This window comes from Catharus ustulatus, chromosome 16, assembly GCF_009819885.2.
Source record: "Catharus ustulatus isolate bCatUst1 chromosome 16, bCatUst1.pri.v2, whole genome shotgun sequence".
Taxonomy (NCBI): domain Eukaryota; kingdom Metazoa; phylum Chordata; class Aves; order Passeriformes; family Turdidae; genus Catharus; species Catharus ustulatus.
Window position 1 is genome coordinate 12,407,568 of NC_046236.1, and position 24,381 is coordinate 12,431,948.

General features: G+C 42.8%; 1 protein-coding gene across 1 annotated transcript in view; it reads right to left on the bottom strand.

The window, feature by feature from the left end:
* The window catches only part of GNA12 (G protein subunit alpha 12), a 40,690-nt gene extending 16,511 nt beyond the window's left edge, over positions 1–24,179 (bottom strand). Inside the window, exons 1-2 of the mRNA XM_033074111.1 lie at positions 23,698–24,179; positions 11,975–12,190 (exon numbers count right to left, since the gene is read on the bottom strand). Of these exons, the coding sequence (XP_032930002.1) occupies positions 11,975–12,190; positions 23,698–24,018 (537 nt within the window). The 5' untranslated portion in view covers positions 24,019–24,179. The remainder of the gene's footprint in view (positions 1–11,974; positions 12,191–23,697) is intronic.
* Between the last annotated feature and the right edge of the window lie 202 nt (positions 24,180–24,381).

A 24,381-nucleotide genomic window follows, 5' to 3' on the forward strand; every position in this document is an offset into this window, starting at 1 on the left:
TGCAGCAGGAAAAAAATTCCAGCTTGCTTACATTACTCTGAAGTTGTGCCCCATGCCCATTACCTCAGTGCTTGGCAGGCTCACCCACAGAGAACACAAGGCTTGCAAGTCTGAGGGATTCCTCAAGGCAGCTTCACATCTGACGCTCAAAGATTATTTGTCCCAGAAACAAAAAACCTTCTTTTTCAATAAAACTTTGGTATTTTTTAATTCTAAGAGACTCAGAATTGAGCAGCTCTGACCTCTGAGGTGCAGTTTCTGCCTGTTGTTACCCTGCTTGCCTTCCCAGTGCCTTTCCAATCACTGGAAATTCTCATCTCTGCACTGAGAAGTTGCTCAGCACCTTGTGTCCCCCACTTACATCAAGACCTGTATCTACCAACTCTGACCTTCACACACACCTGAAAATCCCCCAGATGAAGCTGTCTCATGTCACATGCCAAGAACATTTATTTCTTTAGTTCCAGCTGTATTTTGGGTCTGTGAGGGGGTTTCACCCAAGCAGTGACTGCCCTCTCCACAACCTCATCTCTCCTGCTCCAGTGCCACTGACAGCCCTTCAGCACATGAATGAACCTCCAAGGACCTTTGGTGACCTGAAATAAACTTCAGTTTCCATTCACAATCAAGTCAGGTTTTCTCTGTGACCATCTTTATAGGCATTACCTTGCAAGGTTATCAGCTATTCTAAATGTTCTCTCCCTTTCCCTCATGCCTGTTTTGGTATGAGGAGGAAGAAGTCTCCAAATCTGCAGTTAAACCTACACCCTATTGATAATTCAGTATGAAGATTTCATGAAACCTGAAGTACTTTTAATTTAATTTCAGAATTTTTTCCTCTTTCAGGTCTGAAAATAAATCTAATCTGTGATTAGAAATAGGTAACTGCTATTCTTAAGGCCTCAGTTACACATATAAATTAATCAAGCCACAGTGGAAAATGAAGTGAGTTTAACAAACTTTTCCAAGCTGTTGAGCAGACTAGCCTATTTAAAAAAAATCCTAATTAAAGCCTCGGTCACATCCTACTGAACTGGAGAGAGGGCAGCAGTCCAGCCACGTGGATGGCCAGCTGAACTCCCTGCAACCAGGAATGCATGTGCTGGGCTGGAAGAAAGAAGACAGAAAGAGAGGATATAGTAGGTGGCTCTTTTGTCTCCTGCCCACATCTAACACCATTACTGATTCCCTACTGTACTCTGACCAGATTGAAACCACATGGATCAAAGTCTTGAACTCAGAGGTAGAATTAAATGGGAAAGAGTTCCATCAATTCACCAGGGCTTTTTCAGTTTGAGATTCTACCGAGTTTTCCAAAGTAGAATTAAGCAAGTATCAAGGGAAGCAAGTCAAATTAAGAGCTTTGGGGGCGGGGTGGAGAGCAGACCTTCTAAGGACAAACAGCAACAGTTTGTTCAGGAGGAAAGCCAAGTGAAGCACAAGTCTGCCACAGTCTGACTGCAGGAATCTGTGTTGTATACAGAGGAGACATTCGAAAGGTGTCAATAAATTACTTCTCATAGCAACATGTTTTCCACTCTCTCAAACAGAAAATCTTGCATGATGTTTCCAAGAAGTTTTCCTGCCCTCCCCCAAATCCTAAGTCAATAACAGGGCCAAACAGGTTTACTCCTCAGAGTTGCTTTAGGTGTAGCTGCAAACTACTGAAAGGTGGGGACCATGCTGCCTTCTGCCTTTGTGACAGAAGTTTTTCCAGCTGAGAAAGGAGAAGTGAAACACTGAGCCTACCTTACCCTTCTCCTTTGGAAAAAGCACTCAACAGCTCTGCTCTCTCCACTAGTGTCTGCTTATCAGCTGGTTGGTTTGTGGCACTTTGGAGAACTGAGATATTTCCTGGAACAGCATCACATTCAGATGCATCTTAAGTCATCTGATCTGTGGAACCCTTCCCTTGCACAGCTACCATTGCACATGAACCCAGAAGTCAAAAGTCAAACCCTGTTTCTTCCCTTCCTCTGCTCACCTCCTCCTCCTCCACACTCAGTATCTGTGAAACATAGCCTGGATTTGAACAGTCTGTGAACACTTGAGATACTCCAGTAACTCACAACACAAACACTGAAAAAACTACTCTGAGCTACAGGGATACAGGCATCTTATTTTAGCATCAGGAAAGGAACTTGGGAGAAGGAACAGTGAGATAAAGACAAGGTCATCACTCCTTGGCAAGCACCAGGTTAAGGCAATTTGTGCCCACCTGTGATGCCCATGGCTTGTTCCTTCCCCAGCTGTGCTGTCACCCCCCAGGCTGCATCTGCCCCTTCTCTAAGAGCAGCTTCCAAAACACCCACCCAACATAAGCAAGAGCACAATGCAAAGCAGAACTCCCCAAACCACCACTTCCTATTGCTCACCAGGATTAGTCTGTCCAGAGCTACAGCCCACAGTAAGCTGAAGCCAAGAGTGATTTGCATTCAGTGAAACTCCCATGTTTTAAGGCAAACCAGGCTTGTTTGAGAGACAGCAGGAGCAGGGGGAGAAACAGAAGAAAAGTAGGTTAAAGACATTACAATAGTTTTGAGAAGTCATTGCAAAAAGGTCAGGATTTGGATGGGTAGCAAGGGTATAACATCACCACTAAATGCTGCCTAACCATCCTACCTGCATTTTCTTCTTCAGCTGTCTGTCAGGTCTCATCTTTCAAAGAACATGGGCTCATTATACATTCACTGTCATTGTGATAAGTAAAGAACAACAAATATCTGCTAAGTATAAAAATGCAGAACACATGGCAATAAAACTTACTTGTAAAAACAGACCTAGTTTTTAATGTTTTGCTTATTTGTTCATCTGTTTGTGTTACTTGTTCTTGATCCTACATAATTTACGATAAACTAGGATATTCAGGAAAGCCTGAAAGCATTCATTACTCATTATCCTATTAAATTCAGTGGCCCCTTTGAAAAATCTAAGCCTTAACCTCTTACTGTTTTTTCTCAAGGGAAACTTTTAGAACATTTTTAAAGGCACTGCAAACACCCTTGCTTGCTGTCCCAGTTCCAGGTGAAAAGTGCAAATTTTGGTACCAACAAAAAGCTGAATGGGTACCCAAAGAAAGCTGAATCACTACAAAGAACTTCTAAATGAGGTACAAAAGGCTGACTTGTAAAACTGGAACTTTCTGAAATGCACTGTCAGCACTGCTGTTCTGAGCAGAGAGAGCCATGTCAGGGAGGACAGGCTTAACAAAACCAGTCACCTCTTCTTGGGCAGTGCCTGTTTTTTCTCCCCAGTTTCCTGAAACCAACCACAGGGTCAGAAAACTGCCAATACAGCACACAGCAAGGAGCAGGAGCTCTCTCTTTTCCTTCACACAGTTAAGCAGCCCTAGCTGGATCTTCAAGTAGTGCATGTAGCTTTAATACACCAAAAACTTTGAACTCTACATATCATGGGAACACAAATATAAAAGTCTCCTTTTCAATTGTATCTTTGAGACTGAATGGATGAAACCAGTCTGACAAGTGGAGCCCTTCCACTAGAAACAATATTCTTTGTTTTCAGGCAGATAAACATTAACATCTATGTCTCTGCATAATGAAGTATTTTTGTAGCAACTCAAATAAAAGTTGTGCTTGTGCTACCATGGTTTTAACTTACATAGTTGATCATTACTGAATATATGAGTTCTCTCCTGCTTCCACCAAATTTCAGAAAGAACTCTTCATTAGACTCCCTTTGTCATTCAAAGGGTGCACCTTCAAATGTGCATTTCTCAGACTTCTGGAATACATTTTCATTACTGGGATTCTCTAAGGTGATAGCAGTTGCCAATTTTAAAGTCTCCTGAATGATTGAGGTCTATTAGAAACTTTCTGAGTATGAAATTAAACAGCATAATCAAAGCTAAAGGCTGCTCACTGGGTGGATTTGTCTCTGCCCAGACCTTTCCTGCACACCAGAAAGGGATAAAGAGATTACTCCAGTGGTTTGTAGCTGCAGTTGGGTACTGGCTCAGACAGCCTGAACTGAAAGTTTCCTTCCTTGTTTCTCACAGCATGTGCCAGCATTTCTTGATGGGAATGCAAAGATTAATTACAGCTGTACTTGCTCTGAACAAATCCTCATATTCAATACAGTCCTGCAAGATTTAGAGTAGCACTAATTAGGGCTTAGAACAACAATTCTGCAAAGACAAACATACAGAGTATTTTTTCTAATTATTTTATGCATTATAAAACTAAAGCTTCTTTCCAGAACCAAGGTGGCATTTATTCTCAAGAGCTGAGAGCCAAAAGGGCCTTTCCAGCCTAAGAACATTAGATTTAGTGTTTCAGTGCTGTTGTTGAAGGTAAGACAGCAAACAATAACCACTTCCATATGCACACAGAGTGATAAGGGCGAGTAAAAAACCTTTTGGGACACGCAGAAAATTCTCTAAGGAGCCCAGTCACTAAGAGGTAAAAACAAAAAATGTCTGTACTTAGTAAAATACACATAAGGAAAAAGAAATCTTTCAACCAAGAAAATGGTGATCATTAGGCAAGAGGCAAACGCTTGCAATGAATTTTCACCATGGGAGCTGTAAATATGAAGTTGTTTCATTTATCTCAGCCACACCAAAAACACAGTCAAGATGTACTGGCTTCCAAGGGCCAGTAGCAAAAAGCTCCTACAGTAAGCCTTACATAGTACCAGACTTTTTAATCTGCCTTCAGAATCTGTAATTAAAGTAGGTCCACACTAAGTCTGAATTTCAGCCTTTTGGTACCCACAGAGAGCAGAGCATTAATGAAGTGCATTAATTGCACATATTACAGACTTTGGAGGTGATTTTGCCCAAAGTTTTTGATCTTTAAATAATGTAAAAATTAAAAAAGTGTAAAGTGTTGGGAATTCGCTGTACAGAATAGCAGGACAGTCAGTAGCACAGCTTATTTTATTCAGATCCATCTCAGCTCCCATATGGTAGGCATATCAATTTCTTGTTATCCACTTATTTATTATGTATGATCTGCTCATGACTTTCCAACTTATCCTCCCAATTCCATGCAGGCTACATTTCACCCAGCTGTTGCACTTTGTCATAAGCTAAGGTCAGGAGAAATTCATGGCAAGAATCCTTCTGTTCTTCCACAGAGCACTTAGCACTCAATGCTTGGTTGAGGCTTCAGGTAGGTACAGCCCCAAACTGCTGTTCTCCAAGACTTTTCCACTTGCATTGTTTTAAAAAAGTCATCATTCATGACCTTACTGGTTCTTCTCATTTCTCTCCAACAGCAGAAGGTATTTAAGAATGGTTAGTAACTGTTTTACCCATCCCAGCTTTCTTAGGTTGGTTCTGCCTCAGAGAACAGCTCATCACTGGAAAAAGATTTGGCAAGAGCAGATTTTGCTAGAATTCAAAATGATTTGCAGTGATTCCCTAAATGGTTGTGACTCCAGCCTACTCTAAATGCAAGTTCTTCTCACCTCTCGTTCAAAGGCACTTCACACAAAACTGAGAGTACCAAGTGCAGCATTCCTTGCTGTGGGTGACAGCCAACATCTCCAGCTCTGCCTCCTGCTCAGTCCTCAGGATGAATCCCTGACTGTCAAGACAAACCATCACAGCCAAACCCCACACTGCTCCAGGAGCTCTCTGGTGGCAGCAGGCCCATTAACATATCTCATTTAAACATTTATTTTTAGAATATTTCAAATATAAGACTGAGGGCTGAACTTCTGCAGATGCAAACTGACAAACTCTACAGCCTTATCCAGTGCCCACAGAATTTTCTGTGAAGGTTTCCAGCTGCATTTTGCTTTGCTATCTTTCAATTTTTAATACAACCTAACCCACAGCTCACTAACTTTCACCTCCTTTAAAAAAATGCCACTTCTGTTTGAGGGTTCTTACTTGAGATCTTGCTCTGAAAAAAAATTTTCCTATTTGGTCCTAGAGACAGGATTAGAAGCCAGGGACTCCAGCTGCTAATCCTTCCTGCTGCAGAGCAGCCACCACACTTTGCAATGTAACACTTAAGCAAGCAATTAACTTCTGCTGTACAAAGATGAGTCAGACTCCATAACCTGACCATAAACTTTGGAGGTCTTGGGATTGGAAACACAACTTGAGTTTGAAGCTGGATCTCCAGCACTTAAATGCCATGACACTGGCCCAAAACCTTGCTCAGATATTGAACTAAGAAACATCTTCATAACTCTCCCTTCCAAATGAGTCCAGAGCAAGTTTGATCTTTTGTTAAAGTCTGCAAGTCAGTGATCTTTTGGGCTAATATCACATTTTGTGTCAGATAAGGCCACTCTTTCAGAATTCTAACACAACAAAACTAGATTATAATTGACTATTACTGTGTTATATATATAAAATACAGCATTATCATTCCTTACATGTACTAGCTATGATTCAGACAAGCCAATTCACCATCCACAGCTTCACAATTAGCTTCAAAAAGAAATAATATAATATTGTTAGACACAGATGTACTTGACTTTCAGCACTAATAGTGTGCAAATACAAAAAATTAAGGCTTAGCAACAGCAAACATGAGTTTCTGCTTTGTAGCTCTACTGTCAATCCCTTGTTTTGTAAAAAATTTTGTGGGTTAGAGTGGTATGTCCCATCCAGATCTAGAAAAGAAAACAAAAAACCACGTAACTTCCCAGAAATAATTTAGTTTCACAGGAGTTCTGCAAGCTAGGAAATACCCATGCAGAGCTCAAAAGTAATTTGGCAGTTGCTGCCTAGTCCCAATTACATGCATTAAATGGTAACAAGATTTCCCAGGCTGGCACTTTGAACAGTGTGGTTATTGCCTTTGTACATCTCACCAGCATTGGTCAAGCCTCAATGGATTTCACTGATGAAATATGAGAGTTTCACAGCTCTGAGAAAAAAAAAAAATCACTCTTGCAGAATAGGCAACATTCACAGTCTCTTGTGTAAGCTCATATTCAAACAGTAGTTTGCAAAGAGAAAAGCTCATTTTTGTGTTACAGCCAATTGTATAAGCTGGGCTTGATTTGACACTCGGTATTTCCTCAAGTGCAAAGTGTTTTACAGCAATGCCAGGCACAAGTATCCCTGCATTTCTGGGCTCTGCCATGTGTGCTGAAAGAGCAAATTGCCTAGAAACATTAAAACACACTTTTAGGGCTGGCTCTACTCTGCCATTGCATCTTAAAGAGAAATAATCAGTTGGAAACTTTGTACTTCAGGATTCAGGAAATCTCAAAGTGTACTGAAGAATTCTGACAAAGCACAGCCCATTGCTGTAGATTTCATTGAATATGTCACTTCAAAAGTCACCTGCTTCTCACATTAAGTCAGTTTTCTGCTGCCCCATCTCTCAATTCACTTGGCTTCAGCCAAATGCAGCCACAGAATCTCCCAGTGCCCAACTCCTGATTACATCACTGCTGTACTGAGCATTTCTGTACAAAAATAAAGACACTTAAGCCACAGTTTGTCTGCTCTGAACCAAGAATTAGTGTGAATAACTGGTGCCTCCCCTGCACACTGGCCAGAACACACAGCTGACTGCTCTTGAGGCTTTGAAGCCATCAGCTCCTTGCATGGGGAGAATGCAGCAACAAAGCTCTCCTACCCCAAGGAGCAGGTTGTTTCCTCTGCAGTGATCCAGCACACTGCCTGTCCTGGCAGCAGAATTTCACCAATTCCTGGGTCTGCTTAAAGGAAAAACAACAAACCCCATAGTTAATTCTCCCAGGACTGACCCATGTCCTATTGCAAATATCCCCCAATTCCCCCTCACCTCTTGCCCAAAGAATGGTGAATGAATATAAAAGTTAGGGTCTTTAAAACATTTTCCAGAGTCTTCCCACATCCAAGGCTTCAGAGGCTCTCAGTATTTGAAGTATTAATGGAAGCGTTCCATACAATTCCCTGTGCACACATCTAAAAATAGCTGTGGACACAGTACTAAGGTTTTTGTCTATATTTGCAAGAGTCTTACTTCCCTCTCAGGAACCACAACTTCCCATTAATGCTGACATTCATTTTTTCTTTAAAAAAAGAGCTATTAAAACACCAGAAAGTCTTTTAACAGTGTATGTAACATCAGTAATAATATTAAGGCATCAATAACAACGATTTCAATTGATATTCTGGTGATGGATCATGAACATATTCTTATTATCAACAATGTCAATTTTGCTCTAAGAACTGAAAAAGCCACATGATGGCCTTGGCAAATCTGCTCATCACCATCCATCTGTTTTTTCCGTGACAAAAATGTAATTTTTTCCCCTGACAAGCCCTGTTTGTCCCATCTTTACTCACAATGACATCAAGCATGCCAAGCTGCAAGAAATCAAAAGGGTACCTAACCTTGTGTCAGACTTTTTGTTCTGGACATATTAAAGGAGAAGTGAATAGATTCTCACAATCTCATAGTAGAGACCTGAGAGGATGGAAAAAACCAAAAAAACCCCAAACTACAAAACAAAACAGAAACATGACCAAAGGAATTCCTATCTTGGCCTCGCTCTCCACATTTATAGCATAAAAGGAAATGTCATTTATGGGTGATAAAGAGCCCACAGATACAGACACCCAAACTCCCAAATGCACCCAAGCACCTGTCGTTAGGGTCAAGCTGAAGAAGCTCCACCCTCACAGCCAAATCCTGCTGGAAATCCCACTGCCCCTCTCCAGGAACCATTCCCAGTGGGATTTGTCTCCCCCTGCTGGGACTGGGGGATTTGAAGCCCCCTGCCCAAACCACCCTCCAAGGAACAAACATTGCAGGACATTTGGAGACTCCAATGTGTTCCTTTCTAACACACAGACAGAAAATGGGGTGGGGGGATAATGAGGGCAGGGGAGAAGGGAGAAGAATCCCATTCTGATTACAAAGGAATTCCTATTCCAGTAGTTAAAAAACAAGGACAGACATGACAATGGAAGCAAACATACAATGAAGCTTTTGTCCCCAAACTACTTGGCTCCCATACAAGGAACAGAGGAACTTGGGTTGGTGGGGACTGGCTGGGGCAGGGGAAGAGCTGATGTTTGTGAAAAGAAAGCAAAATTGGTTCGTCTGCTTTAAGAAAGGCTGGGAAGACAAAAGCAAAAAAAGCAGCCTGCTATTGTAGAATCCACCCACTCACTTCTGAAACGCTCAAAGACCCAGACGGGGATTTACAACCAGCACTTGTAGGCACCGAGTATGAAGCAGAAAACACTCAAATGCCCAGAGGCAGCTTCTGTGGTGCCAGAGAAGCAGCTTTTAGATTGCACAGGGTTATGGTCAGAGCTGTTTTCTCCCAGCAAGTTCGTTACTGCTGAGTCAGTCACTGAGCTGGGCACTGCAGACCATAGCAAGGCACCTGCACACTGCAATTTTCAGCTCTAGTCAACCAACCAATGTGTTTTCCTTTTTAACAGTCACACAACTTCCTGGAGAAACAAAACATTCAAGAGCAGACCAATAATCCTACAGCTTGGAAGCCAAAATAAAAACGATGATTAAAAAAAGCACTTGTGTTCAGCTGACTGCAAGACAAGGGTGAAGGAATTGCCAGTGCTGAGTGGGGTTGTTTTTTTCAAACAGTGTCAAGGCACATTCAGAAAGATCACAGTAATGTAAAGCTGCAAAATTTTGGTGATGATTTAAGAACTATTTTAAAGATAATAAATTCAGTTTAAACCAAGCATATTCCATTTAATAGCTCGCTTATACTAGGGAAGAAAGAGAGTGCTGATGCAGAGGTTTTCTTTAGCCTGAGTTAAAATCAGTTCAGAAAAGATTTATTTTCTCAGAGTCCACTATATCTGGCTTCTATTTATTTACACAAGTCTATATCCAGCAAAGGTTTAAACTAAATGAAGGTATGGGTTTATACATATCATATGCAATTACAAATTAGGCATCTCCTTAAACCACCTCTTTCTTTAAAACATTATGTAGTTTAAATTTTTTTAAAAGGAATTGTACAGTTGCTTACTCCCATATACTCAGGGAATCAGACTTCTGCTGAATTTAGAAGCAAGACACAGAAACTTATTCAAAGTATTAAGGTGTAAATAATCTGTATCCTTGAGATCAATGTACTACATTAAAAAACCTTTTATGCAGCCAAGTGCTTTTTTTTTTTTTAGTTACAAGTGAGGCACTTCCTAATCCCCTGGTGATGCAGCCTGCACAATAAAATAACAGCACCCAGATTTTCATGTTGTCAGTGCCACAGGTGCAGGACTGGGATGGAGTTACAGAGTTTTTGTGACACAAATGGCTGCAGCACTGACAGGGAACAGCCCTGGTGCCTGCAGCAGTTCCAGGTGCCCCAGTAAGGTTACCCAGGTTACACCAATGGCATCCAAAAGGATGCACTGTGGAACTGCAGCACAATGTTGGATATGACAGCATATCAAATGATCACTTGCATGCCTCTCTGCTTTGTTCCTGTGGGGCTTTTTTATTTTTTTGGTATTTCCTGTTTAATCCTCTAAGCCAGGGAATGCAGAGGTAGGCCTACTACTTTTGGAACGCTATTTATTCAACAAATGGGACTTTTCTTCCCCCCAGTTTGATACTACTTTATTGCTAACCAGTATAGGAATGAACCTCCCACATGATCCCCATCTGAATCTCCCTCTACAAACAAAATCCATGCTTGACCATAGCATTTCCCAAGGAAAAAACAAACAGTCTTAACAGGCTGCTGATGCAACTATTGCTTACTATACTGGATTCTCTTAGCAGTTGTTTCGTGGCAAGTTCAAGTTCCCCATGGCACGAACCATCTTTTTATTCCACATTTGAACAATGCTTAGAACAGCAAAGTCTACAGATGCTAGGAATAATAGAACAATTAATCCATCCTCTCTCCCCCTGCACATCCTTTCCCCCACCCCCAGTGCTGTAACATGGAAATTGTTTCATTTTTAGCCTAAGGAAGTGAGGTCTAGCCAATCATCCTGTGACAGCTTTACTTTGCCATTTCATTTATTCTTTACCTATTTGGCAGTCTCATGATACTTCAGAGACAGATTTCAAAGATATGCAACAACAAGACTCAAAGAGGCATCTTATTAGTGGAGACAGATGAGTACCTAAGGGCTGCAGCATGAGTTTAACTACAGTACCAGACACCAGGGAACCCACACAGAGGAGCAGCATGAGGGAACAACCAGAATTTCACTACTGAATTTCTCTAGTTCTCCTTCTCCTTCAGCTGTACCAACTTCCTTTGTAAAAGAATCTAAAGGAGACTTTGCAAAGCCATGTTTCTGTCCTTTAACCCCTCTAATAAAACAATGGTAACATGGCAATTGTGGTACCAGGTTGTTTGGATCAGTACCTTGTTCCACAGAACAGGGAAGAAAAAGAGAAGGAAAAAAATCCTCTCCATTTTGTGCATATGAAGAAAAAGGAGTGGATTATGAACAGCTGTCAGAAACATATCCCATACCAGAAGTGCAGCTATTTTGGCACAAGAGCATGAAGACCTAACAACAAGAAAGCAGGGAAGAGAGCACATTTTTATGCTCACTGTCATCTTTCAGCTGCTTATCCAAGTTTCACTTGCAGACGTCAGGATGAAAAGAAACAGTCAGGGAGCAGCAGCCGGAATGGGTGTTGCATTCACTTCAAAAGAGCTGCATGCAGGAAGACTCTGCCAGTATCAATACAGTGCAAGCTGGCAGGACTGGAAAGTTACAAATTAAGTGTGCCTTCATCAGTGACCTACTATGAACAGACCTACTGAGCTGCTAAAATATTTTTAGTTCAACCAATTCCTGCCTTTTTTGGTTCCTCTTGCTCTTCCAGTTTATCCAGTCATGTGCACTTTTCCACTCCCTCTTACTGCCATGTAGTTTTTCAAGTTTGGCTCCAATTACCACTTGTTTCTGCTGCTGGAGCGCTCAGATTTACAGCACTCCTACAAACAGCTAACAGGGTGGCTCCATCTTGCACGTAGCAAGCTGTCTTTCAGCTGAAGAGAGATTTATAGAGCAGCACTTTTCTCCTCCCACCGTACTCACCAGTTGATACTCGCTCCGACGGCTGAAGGCTTCCTTGATTCCTGAATCCCTCCAGAGCGCACCCAGGGCAGGGACATAGAGCTGGAAGGTGGCAGGCTCGATGGGCATTCCAGCTTTGTTCTCAAAGGCCATCAGAAACATTCCATGCTTCTCATTCTCTGTGTACTGCCAAGGGATCCCCAGTTTGTCCCGTGCGTCAACCAGAACCCTGCAGCCCTAAAGAATGATTCAGATAAGAAAGTCAGTGATAAAAAGATTAAAGTGTAAAAGAACAAGGACTTGAAGGTAGTTGAAGATTATTTTTTTGACACTGTTCTGGTGAGACTGAACTCAGGAGAGAATCATAAACATTGTTTATTGCAACATCTCCAACAGAAATAAGATAGAGCATGCTTCTGTAAGCAACTTAGCCACAAAATATTTCCCCAGGTGGAAAAAGTATTAGCGGCAACAGCTAATGGCAACAAGCAGTGCTACCAACAGATAATGAAAGTAAACATGAGTGAGAGCATGAAAAGTGTCTGGGAATTAAGGAAAGTGTCTGGGAACTAATGTGTGATCATCATAGCTGTAGTTTTAAAAGTAACACCATGCCTGAAACCATAATCTTCCATCTTTTTCTTTGCATCTGGGTTTCTGACACCAAAAAGGACATCCCAGCTTTCTCAAGCATTAGGGAGATCAGAAGAGCATTGCAGGACTGAAGAGCATTGCATAGATTCCAAGCCACCAGGAAAGCAGATCCAGTTTTCCCTCTGAATCAGCTTACTTTTTGAACTATTTTTGCTAAGCAATGTGTGACAGGTAAGTTTTGCTACTCTAATACTGGAAAAGAAACCTGGAAGCAAAGTGATCTAGTTCTCAAATTCAATTCAGGATTACTGAGCTGATTCTTTTCACATTTTGCAGTTTTTACAGAAACCTGATTTCATACTCATGGCAACAAGCCAAACACATGAGGTTAAAGAAATTTGAAACTTCAGTCTTGACTCGAACTTCACCTGCAGTAAATAGCTTCCAATGGCCAATATTTATTTCTCAATAGTGAGCCCCATTTTAGTAATGGATAGATCTGCTAGTGGTGACTGAGCATCTCAAGTACCATCGCATTCACAAGGAAAAATCTGTGGGTTATATTGGATTTCTTTTCTCATTATGTTAATATTCAGTTCTAGATATATGAAAATTAAATAAAATTTTAAAATCTCAAAAAGTGAAATTCTGCTTCCAGAGTTACTCACATGAGCCTCCACATCACTAGACTGATCTCTTTTTCTGCATACTTTAAGCTATCAAGACTGCATGGATGTTTTATTAACACTTGAACCTTTCTGCTCTCCAGTCCTTTAGCAGAACCACACAACAACAAAAGTAACTTCCAACAGCAACCAAGATTAGAGAGGAAAGTGAGAAGCAATTTAGTGGAGTGTCACAGAATAGGAACTCAAAGCCAAGTATCATGGTTGTCACTATCCAACAGTGCTCCTGAAGAGCAGCTTTCCAAAAATGTAAATATTTATGATTCTCCACTGATTGTTACTCCTCTTCATAAAGTAGAGAATGTATCTCCACAATACCATGAAAAGACTAAAATCAAATATATTTACCAACTGCTGCTTTAAATTCCAGACATAACTATTTAGTAACTGTCATACAGACAAAAAGCCAACTCTCATTCCTAGTTGCAGAGTTTATCCCTTCATTAACAGAAGTCTTTCGATGGTTATTTGAACGGCACTAACAAACAGAAGCATGAAAAACCCACTTACAAGGCTCTGTCTCTGAACTGCAGATGCCTCCACGACATCTCACAGCTTCAGACACTTTTGCAAACCACTCCTTGCACACATCCCCATCTTGGCTGCGACTGAAAGACAGGGTCAGCTCCCCACTATGCCCAGTCAAGAACTTGGGGGATTTTTCCAGAGCACTGTGATGACTGAGACCAGCAGGACACTGTTATTTCTAGGTGTTTCATGCCAGGTTTGTCTCTGCTCAGTGATAATTGTTGTGTATGAAATGGTTAATCAGCACTGTGTGTGGGACAGTGCTCACCATCTCCCTGTGGGTCACCATCTCCCCAGCCACTTCCCCAGGGGTCACCACCTCCCCTGGCTGCCCTGGGCCCTGCACAGAGCTCCCAGCCCACGCAGCTCTGACCTTTCTCCTGCTTGGGCTCTGCAGGATCTCCCTCAGCTGCTCAGCTCCAGCCCTGGGGCTGCTTTAACCCTTCTGCACCCCACAGCCACTGCACAGCATCTCACAGGAATGGCTGCAGGTCTGCACAATTCCTGCTTGGATAAAAGTGCACTGGGAGCTCAGTTCCAGTGCATTTCCCCACACTGCTGTCTTGACTTTCCCTGCTCCCACTGGAGACACGAAGATTCTCAAGAGGCTGTTTGTTGTCAGGGAAAGTTTCATTATTTGTGTGGAGAAAACCACAGAACAGTTTCAGTCAAGGGCATAGAGACTGCTCCAGTCCCGGAATAGTCACTTATCTGCTGGCTGGTGCTCAATGGAAATGCAGGTTTGACCCTCCCTGAGGCAAGAGAGGGAACTAAACTTAGGTCCCACAGATCCTGTGGGAGTGGATTAACCACTGTAAGGTCACCCACGGGGAGCATGTGGCATCAGCACCTTCCTCTGACTGTTCCAGAGACAGATGTCACATGTAGAGCCTGACCTGGGACAAAGTGATTCAGGAGTAGGACACCAGCATCAGCACTGACAGACACACACTGCATGAAGAAAATAAAAAAACAGCAGGAATGCTGTCCTATGCACACCCACAGCACCTCTCAAAATTTTTTAGAGCATATCTGCTTCAAGATGTGTCTCTAAAACACATCAGGAATAAAAACTTCACATAACGAGCATAATAGCCAATGTTTCTTCCTCCCAACTCTTAGCAGTTAGAAGTGTGACTCAGCAGAAACCCCAGTAAAGTGAATCTAAACAATATTTCTCCATCTCCACAAAACAGTTCCATAAATGCTACAAGCAGATGTCAGAAAAATGAGGAGAAGCAGAAGAATCACTAAATTTAGATCCTATGTACAGCTATTCTTGCATCTCAGATTTACTGGTAACACTGTATTTTGCAACCTCACTGAGCATTAGATAATCCCTGCCTCATTAATCTACAGAGCAAGTTACCATAGGAAAGGCTTCCTCTTACTGGAAATACAAGCAAGACACTTCTCCTACCCCTTTCCTGACAGTTTTTCTGATTTTCTGCTACTATAGAGAATGTCAATTCACTCTTTCATTTGTGAGGTTGAACACCATCAATTACCATTCTCTTTTCAAATTTGGACTATGGAAAAAAAATGAAGCAACAACTTTATATGGGAAATAAACTTCTGAACATTTCAACTGATTCAAAGCTTTTGTGTTGCAGTTAAAGCAGGACCCAGAATAAGCACAGATGGGAAGAATTAAAATTGACAGATAAGGACAGTGTCAGGCATTAGAAAATAGAAAACCAGCAGCATAATGGAAGTACCAGCTAGGGAGTAAATATAGGAAATTCTCTGTTCCATTCCTTTCTTAATAATTTTTAATATATTCAAGTCACTGCATAAATCCCTGGCATGCACAAAACCTGCATGGAATCAGGGTAGGAGAAGAAAAAGGTGCAACAAGAGCGTGATGAGATCTCTCTCATGAAGCACCATATCTTACACAGAAGAAAAAGCCAAGTCTAGAAATACACAGATTTGAAGAAAATAGACAACTAAAGCATAACACACAAGAAATACACAGAAATTACAAACAACTTGCAGAAAGGGAATAGACAAAGACCATTTTTCTCCTTCCCTTTGCTAGACAAACACGAGTTATCAAACAGTTCAAACTCGAACCCTACACACCCCCAGCCAGCCAAATGCATTTACACAGGATGTTGGCCAAAAGCATAAATGGACTCCCAAAGCCATGAAGAAGAATAGATGGAAGCAGAGTCCAGAGAGGACTATTCGATTACATTCCAGATGCAAATCCTGGCTCAAGAAGTTTCCGAAACCAAAGGCTGCCAATAATTGGAGGAGCACACCAAAGGATCACATTGCCTTGTGCTCCCAGCCCATTTTGGTTGTGGGTTGTTTTTTCATGTCACAGACAAAGGCTGAGCTCCTCAGCCTGACACAGCACAGCTGTTGGGAGCACGTTTGCTACTCACCAGCAGGACGGTTTTAAGAGCATTTACACAAACGGTCATTACTAGGACTGGCTCAAATACATTTCTTCTCCTTTACTTTTGAAAGCATCCTAGCTTTGAAAAAAATCCAGGTTCTCTTGTATTTTTAAATAATGATTAAATGAACTTGTGGGAATTATTAGAAAGGTTGTCATGAGCTGATGTCACTTGAAGTCAGAGATGTTTGTCAATACAGGACAAGAAGCGTTCCTGTATTTAAAGAGTGGTGTGATTCAAGCACATCTTACACACGTACTTACACTGCTACATAAAACACAACACTCACTTTTTAAATTATTCATATGCTCCAGTACTTGAAGTATTCATTATCCCTAAAACCTCACACCCTTCACCAGATGGACCAACTCAAGAGGCCAAGAGAACACCCCTCAGTTAAGCACCAAATGTAAAATTGGCACAACAGGTTTAGGGAACACTTGCTCATAGGCAAAGCCAGATTCTTCCATGCACACACCAGCAGTCAAGGGATCAAAAAACCTGATTCAGTGTTGCAAACCTGCTCAGAGCTTGTGTACAAATAGAAGAGTCTCCCACAATGCATTTTCTCAAAATAATTTTAGGGAATTACTACTGGGTATGAGATCACAGATAAGAGAGTAACTGTTACACATGAAATACTACAGCAGCTACTTTCTACACCTGTACCATTCATAGTGTTTAACCTCACAGCAACGCCCGAAATCTCCAGCATCTACATATCAGTTAAGACCTTATTGTCCTGAGAGAAGTGCTGATCACTGCTGAGCACTCCCTGGGGGACTCCAGGTCACAGCTAACAGGCACTGCTGTCTTCTCCTACGGCTGCAAACCAACAGGAACATCACAGGCACACGGAGATTAAAATGTGTTTCCTACTGTGTGTTTTTCCTCACTGCTGTTACAAGGAGCTGGCAAAAGTCTGGGGATCTCATCTCACAGAGACCAATATTAATCTGATCTGTTGCCAACAGAATTGCTCCCACCTCAGCCCACAGTTATTCCTTGGAGCCAGAGGAACAGTACAAGGTGATGCAGCCATAGGAACACAGGTACAACTGCACAGTTTTTAAAAACAAAGTTGTCAGTGTTAGCAAATATAATCATATGCACTGTTTGTAAATTGCTGTCTGGAACACTGCAGAGAAGCTGACCTACTACAAACATAGTAAGACAATCAGATTTTTACAGCACACTATCATAAATGCATTAACAGAGATTTTCTTTGATCTATGTCCTTGGAGCATTACAGCAGTAGAGAACCCAATGTCATTCAGGATAAGGTTTCACATTACAGAACTGTCAAAAAACGAGGTACCATCCAAAGGGGCATCTTTCCTGGCAGTGCAGTTCCACCCTCTCCTCTTTGATATGTTTGTCATTTGCCTGAACCCACAATCCAGCAAGCAAACAACCAAAAACCTGGCCACTCAAAGAGATTTCCAGTGGCTATTTAGTTTGCTGTGAGGCAAGACAAGGGTAGCAGTGGGAGCAGCACCAGTTGGCCCAGTTAGACAACGAAAAGGCTCCCAGTTCTGTCTGTCCTTTCACCACTCACACACTCCAGTACCACCCAGGTGAGAGCAGGGTAAACAGCAAAGATGACCTACCTTCCAGCCCAGCATACAAATAAAAAATAGAAACAAAGGGGAAGTGTCATTTACCTAATCCACAGGAACACAAATATTAAAAAACATTTGGATTAGCCACCGAGTCTCTGGATTGGGAGCAGCAGTGATGTCTGCTTGTCTGGAAACTCTGAAAAGAGTCCTTGTCTTTGACTGAACCCAGCAAAATGACGATAAATGCAGCAGAAGGAAAATACTCACTTGCAAACTTTACTTGTAACTCAGCACAGGGTAGAGATGATGACCTCAGAGATGACGAGTGGTGCAGGACCTCACAAAAAGCTGCCAGTCAATGCTTTCAGACCTGCATTAGCAGCTTTCTCCTTGCCCTGAGACCATCCCACCAGTATCAGTCCACAGTTAGCTCATGCCTTAGATACAGGAGACACAGCATCTGCAGTTCCAAACGTATCCCTGCCATGCTGCCCTCATGGATCCAGCACCCGGCACATGTGCTCAGACAGTGTTTTTAATGCCAGGATGGGACCAGCTCCTGACCTTCACTGGGCTGAAAAACACCAGGCAAGTGGTGGAAACTCATGTGGAAACTCTGCAGCCTCCAATTCCTTTCAGCTTTTTCCTTGTTGAAATTTGCATTGAACTTAGCAACTTTTTCAGACAATGTAAACTAGAGCTTGCTCCAAGTTTTCCTGTAAACATTTTTAAGAGGACAATTTGCTAATTTTTTGCCAATACTGTTTCCAAGCTAATTATAAAACTACATGTATAGTTAACCAAGTGAATATAATGTAAGCTCCCAGATTTAGTCACTCCAGTGACTAAACTTTTGTCTGGAAGACATCAAAGTATGTGCCTGCAGTCTCCAGGGACTAAGTCATGTTCTGCAATACTAATGACTACATCACAAGAGCATTGTGAGCTCCATTTTGGAACAACTATGAATATTTATCATTTACTACTGACCATTACTCCTCTTCCAGTATCTGCCATGATGAAGAGATTGCTGTCTCCCAGCCTGAATAAGAGACACCCCAAATGCAAAGGGACCACCAGAGTTGATGGAATTTACATTTAAGACATGGAAAATACATCAGCTGGAAGTCAGTAAGAGATCCATTGATTAAATGAACCTGGAACAACAAAATCAGCAAGACTCATGAGGGTTTTTTTTGTCTCTTCTACATAAACTAGTGAATATTATTTTTCTTAATAAAATAAGCTCAAAAAAAGATAATCAGAATTAAAAAACTGTTCTAGTACAGAACTTTAGCACTTCTATATTAAATTTAAAGGAAAATATTCTAATTAATCACAGTTCCTATACTCTCCTTGTCATTCCTCTGAAAAGAAGCAGAAAGGAGACTGACACTGTCCTGAGACCAACTACTCAAACAGCTGGACCCCAGCTCTGAAGCAACAGATGGAGTGTGACCATCATCACCTCCTAATGGGTTTCCAAACTCATTTGCATGTAAACCCAGGAAAGTGAGGAGTCAAGACAATTAAAGAGCAACTGGGGTTTACCCTGATGTATTCCCCCTGGGGCTGTAGGCACTGGAAGGAATATGCTTACATTATAAATGAGCAGTAACTTGGTCACTTGCAAGCACAGCTCCCAAACAAATTGAGGAATAGCCTGTTTCCACATCCCAGAGTTTGTATCTGTACCTGGCAGAAGCTTGAAAATTGCAAAAGAGTTTTCTTGGTTTGTTTGTTGATGACACAAGGTACAACCAACTTACTTCAGGCACCATAAATACAATTTAAGTACATTCAAGGTACACAGAGTCCCAGCAACAGTCCAGGTTTAGTATTACTTGCAGAAGTCTAAAGTTCTTAAAGCTGCCTTCAGCATAAGCCACTTATTTTGCCTTACTGCCACTCATATTCCTGCTATCAAGGAGAAATACTCTCAGGTATCCCCTTGTGTATGGCAGCAGCACTCAAAAGTCCCAAAGGACTGTTCCTCAAAGATTTTACATGTTCAGAATCCTTCCTTGTTTTTTCCCCCACTCAGAGCTCACAAATGAAATTACACATAATTTCCTCTGTAGTCCTTCCCTCTGTAATTCCAGGCTTTTCAATTCCTTAGTCAATCATCACACTTCAGGCTACAAACAACAAGAAAACCCTCATGGATATACTGAAACTTTGAGCTGGTCTTTCCGTTCTCAACAGGAAAAGTAACATTACCAAAAGAGCTCAACAGATTATACTTCAGGCTTTTAAAAGCTGAATTTTTTCTCTCTTCAGATTGAAATCTCCTCAACAAGCTGGTGCAAGTACCACTCTGGCGCTTGTAGATTGCTGTAATTATTTTCTTATGCAACTAAACTGGGTTTTTTTAAGCAGCATGATATTCACATACTTGAAACAAAAAAACATTTAGACAAGGAACATCAGAGTTGTGACTCGTTGAGTGTCTGAGCTCTTTAACTTTTATCAAAGGAAGCAAATAGATTACCAAGGCCAACCCATCTGTTTTGGATGGAAGGTATCAAAAGATTCCTGCAGCTACAGTTGAAAAGCATCAAAATACTCTGTAATACCACCACACATTGCTTAGATTTGAGACTTAAGGTACATGAAAGTTTTCCAAGTTTCTCTGCATAGCCAGGAGTCACCTTAAAATTCAGGCCTCAGTAGTCAGACAGCCCTGTCCTGTGCACTTTCCTTTTCCAGGTGGGTGTGCTGAAGTCCTGAAGCCTGTGTACTCATACCAGAACATTAACACTACTGCTTTTCACTTCAAACATCAAAAAGTTCCAAAAAGTTACTTTGAAACTTAGCCTCGATTAACAAGCAAAACCCGAGTTAACCAATGACTATTTACCTTAAACCAAAGCAAAACTCCTGTATTTGAATACCATCCCACAAATGCCAGAAAAAGCTAGCAAGGCCCTGAACCATCACCTGTACTAAATGGAAAAGTAAATTCTGTATCATAGGTTTATTTTGCTTCAGCATTTTGTTTCTGACTAGGGTTTCCCCAAAATGGGACATGAGAACCAGAGAGAACAGGGTAAGCAAAGAACTCAGCATCAAGAAGATATCAGAAAAGCAAGAAGGTGAAAACTCAAAGTGGAAGCTGACACTAATGTCAGTTCATACTCAGCACTGTTATTTTCAAAGAGGTTTCACATTGTGTTCTCTGAAGCAGTTTCTTCATTCTCCATAAGCTGTACAGTCACCTAAACACCACTGCAATAAGCATTTCAGAAATACCCAGCACTGTTACGAGAGCAGGAATGCTCCTTCTTCAAACAAAAGTTTAGTCATGGCTGGAAAATGAAAATTGACCATTTAATCCCAGAGATTTACACTGCATTTCTAAGTCAGATCTCAGTGCTGCAGAAGCTTAGCAGGACCATTGTCTGATCACACTGAGGGCTGTGTGGAAAAACGGGCTAAGGTTGCTGCAGCTGTACTTGACAGTGTCACACAGATTTAAATGCTATTTGATAGGATCATTTCCACTTCACATTGTCCACATCTAGTATGAAAAATTCATCTGAGATCTTTTATTGCTGGTTAAACACACGGTGATCTTGGCTTCATTAAGTCTTAGCGGGTGATCACTGAACTTCCTGAAAAAGTGAAAAGAACCTGTAGTCTAAACACTGTTATAGAAAGAGCAGCAATCACGTGCACTTGACAATTTATATTGTGAAAGAAGCTAAATCAGTTTACTTTAAACACTGGATGTTTATCCACAGAACAAAGTTTAATGCAAGAGAGTATTACACAATTACCCTAAAACAAAAGCACTGACAGTCACTCTGTTTTGAAAGCCATTATTCTGTCTTGGTATTTGATTTCTTCCTGATGATTATGGCAGAATATTAAGGTGTTATCAGGTTTCTCTCTGATGAGCAAAAATGCAAAAAAAATCTACTGCCTTCCCAGCAGAAGACTCTTCTCTTTGTTTGCCCTTCCTCCTTCTGCCTACTTTTTCCATATTCCCAAGCCATTCCCCAAAAAACTTATAAGGGGGAATATAAATTGTATTCTTGTATGCAAGAGCCACCTGTGTTATCTGGAGAAGCAAGGGAAGGAAGAGTGTGACCCGTACCTAAAGGAGAACCCTAACCTAACCTTAACTCCCAAATCACCACCTGCAAGGCCAAAAGGGTGATCAATCTGCTGAACCACATTAACCCACTTTAAAGCTACTTCCAAACTTTATTTTCAGGATTAGAAGTTTAAAAGGTTCAACTTACATAGTCCAAGAAGAGCTGTTAACTACCAGAACACCTGATTGCCGGAGGACCAGGATTCTCCTTTGAATTCTGCCAATCTACCTGGAGCCATCCAGCAAACAAGTGTTTCAAGTGTGTGACTCTGCCTCCTCTACTACAAGGGGACACTTTCCTTTCCAGAGCACACCAAGTTCTACTGCTGAAAGCTCTACACCTTCTGCATGCATAAAATATTACATCATTTTACTATAACTGCTACTGCTTAGACAACTTAAAGAGGAAGGAGTCTCAGATTTTTTCCATTTTCACAAACTGCTTCCCTAAAAGCTTCTGCTACTACTTGAAATAAGTAGCAGTAAAAAAACATAAAAATCACTGACAGGACCACTATAAGCATTAAGAGCTAAAATAAGACTCATTTCTAGGCACATAGATTTCAAAAATCGTAACGCTCTTTGCTCACATAACTAAAATCAGAGAGAAGCTTCTGAATTTCAACTTTCTTGCAGTTAATGGGCTCCAGCCTGAAAATGGACAAAAAAAAGGGAAAGAAAATTAGACAACCATTTTCCTGATCATTAACAGAAGTGAAAGCCCTTTATGGAATAGCAGCATTCTTAAAAACAAGAGTCATTGTATGCGTGCAGTTATTAAGTGCACATAAAGCTCCTATTTAAACACAAATCTGGAAACTCAAAAGTAACTCGTTATCTTTAACTTGCACAGTTCCCTTTCCTTTAACTTTCTATGAAATCTCACAGAGCCTCACACATCCATGCCCACAAAAGAATGGAGACGGTCCTACAGAAAAATATAGGCAGGAAAGCAGCATTTCTTTTAGGGAAAGATTAGGAAGAGAGAAACACTCCTGAGTGAGCTTTTTATGTATCTTCAGGTGCTTTCTGAAACGTGATCACTTCTACTCACACAGGGCATCAATGCTGGTATCCCTGAAAGGAACAGTATTTGGTTTTCCAAATTTCCAAGCTGGTTTTCCCTAGTTATGGAACTATTGGTCTGTAGACCAAGGGCTGTACCACAGCAGCTTTTATAGTCTCCAGTCACTACAGACACACACTGCCAGCACTATAAAACCCGCACACACACTGAACTAAAACTTCCCTGCAAAGGCATCCAACCAAAGTTATTTCCACTTCAGCTCCAGGTTTGATAAGACCCCACACTGCCCAACTCTGCGGGCCTACACTCCCCTCCTTTCTAAAGATGCTCCAAGTAAGAACCACTCGCAGCCTTAACTGTACAAGGACCCCTTCTTGTCCCATCTCGAGGTGCACAGACTGGGGATACTTTGCAAAAGCAGAGAAGTTCCTACTCATCGCTTCAAACCTTCAAGTTTCTCCAATTCCGACTTCGAGGATGCTCTCATAATGTTTTTTCCAGAAGGCAGGCCACACCTATATCCTCTTTCCTCTGCGTTTCCACAAAGCTTTTCTCAGTCCCCTTTGCAGGGAAATTTCCTTTGAGCCTTTTAAAGCAAATCTTTAGCCGGGTAACGGCGGAACCCGCATTCCCCGGGCCGCCAGCAGCACAAAGGTCCCCGCCCTCCTAAACACCTGCACCGAGAGCCCTTCCCGAGGAGCGGGCACCGGGAGCGGCGGGACGGGCGGGGGGCGCAGCCCCGGCCCAGCCCTCAGCTCCTTTTCCGACTCCGGGCACGGCCCAAGCTCCCGGCGCTGCGGGATGTGCCGGCCTCCACCGCCCCCCTCCGCCGCCCCTCACCTTGAGGATGTTCTCGTAGATGGTGGCCCGGAACTCCAGCAGCGCCTTCTGGTCGAACTCGCGGCCGTGGATGATCCGCATCTGCTTGAGGAAGGTGGACTTGCCGCTCTCGCCGGCGCCCAGCAGCAGGATCTTGACGAGGCGGCGCACGGCGCGCCGCTCCCGGGCCAGCATCGCGTCGATCTCCCGGCTGCGCCGCCGCGCCTCCCGCTCGGCATCGCGGCTCCGCTCCTTGCCGTCCCTCCGCGGCTGCTCCCCGGCGCGGCCCGCGGCCTCGGCCGGCAGCAGGCAGCGGCTCAGGGTGCGCACCACGCCGGACATGGCGGCGGCGGCCCGGCCGGAGCGCTCACAACGCCGCCGCCGAGACCCCGAGCTCCGCCAGCATCGGGCGGAGGCCGCCGAGACGCTGCGACCGGGAGGAGGAGCAGCCGCAGCCCGGGGCTACGGGCCGGGACCGCCCATTCCTCGCTCCGGCTCGGCGGAGGGAGGGAGCGGCCGGCCGGGGGAGGGGGTGGGGGCGGCAGGGCGCGGCCCGCAGGCCCTGCCCGGGGAGGGGGCGGGGGCGCGGCCGCTCCGAGAGGCTGCGCGGAGCCGGGGGCGGCGGGAGGCACCCGGAGCCCTCGGCGCGGGGTCGTGGCGGTGCCGCGGCGGGGCGGGGGACACGCGGCCCCGGCCCCTCGCACA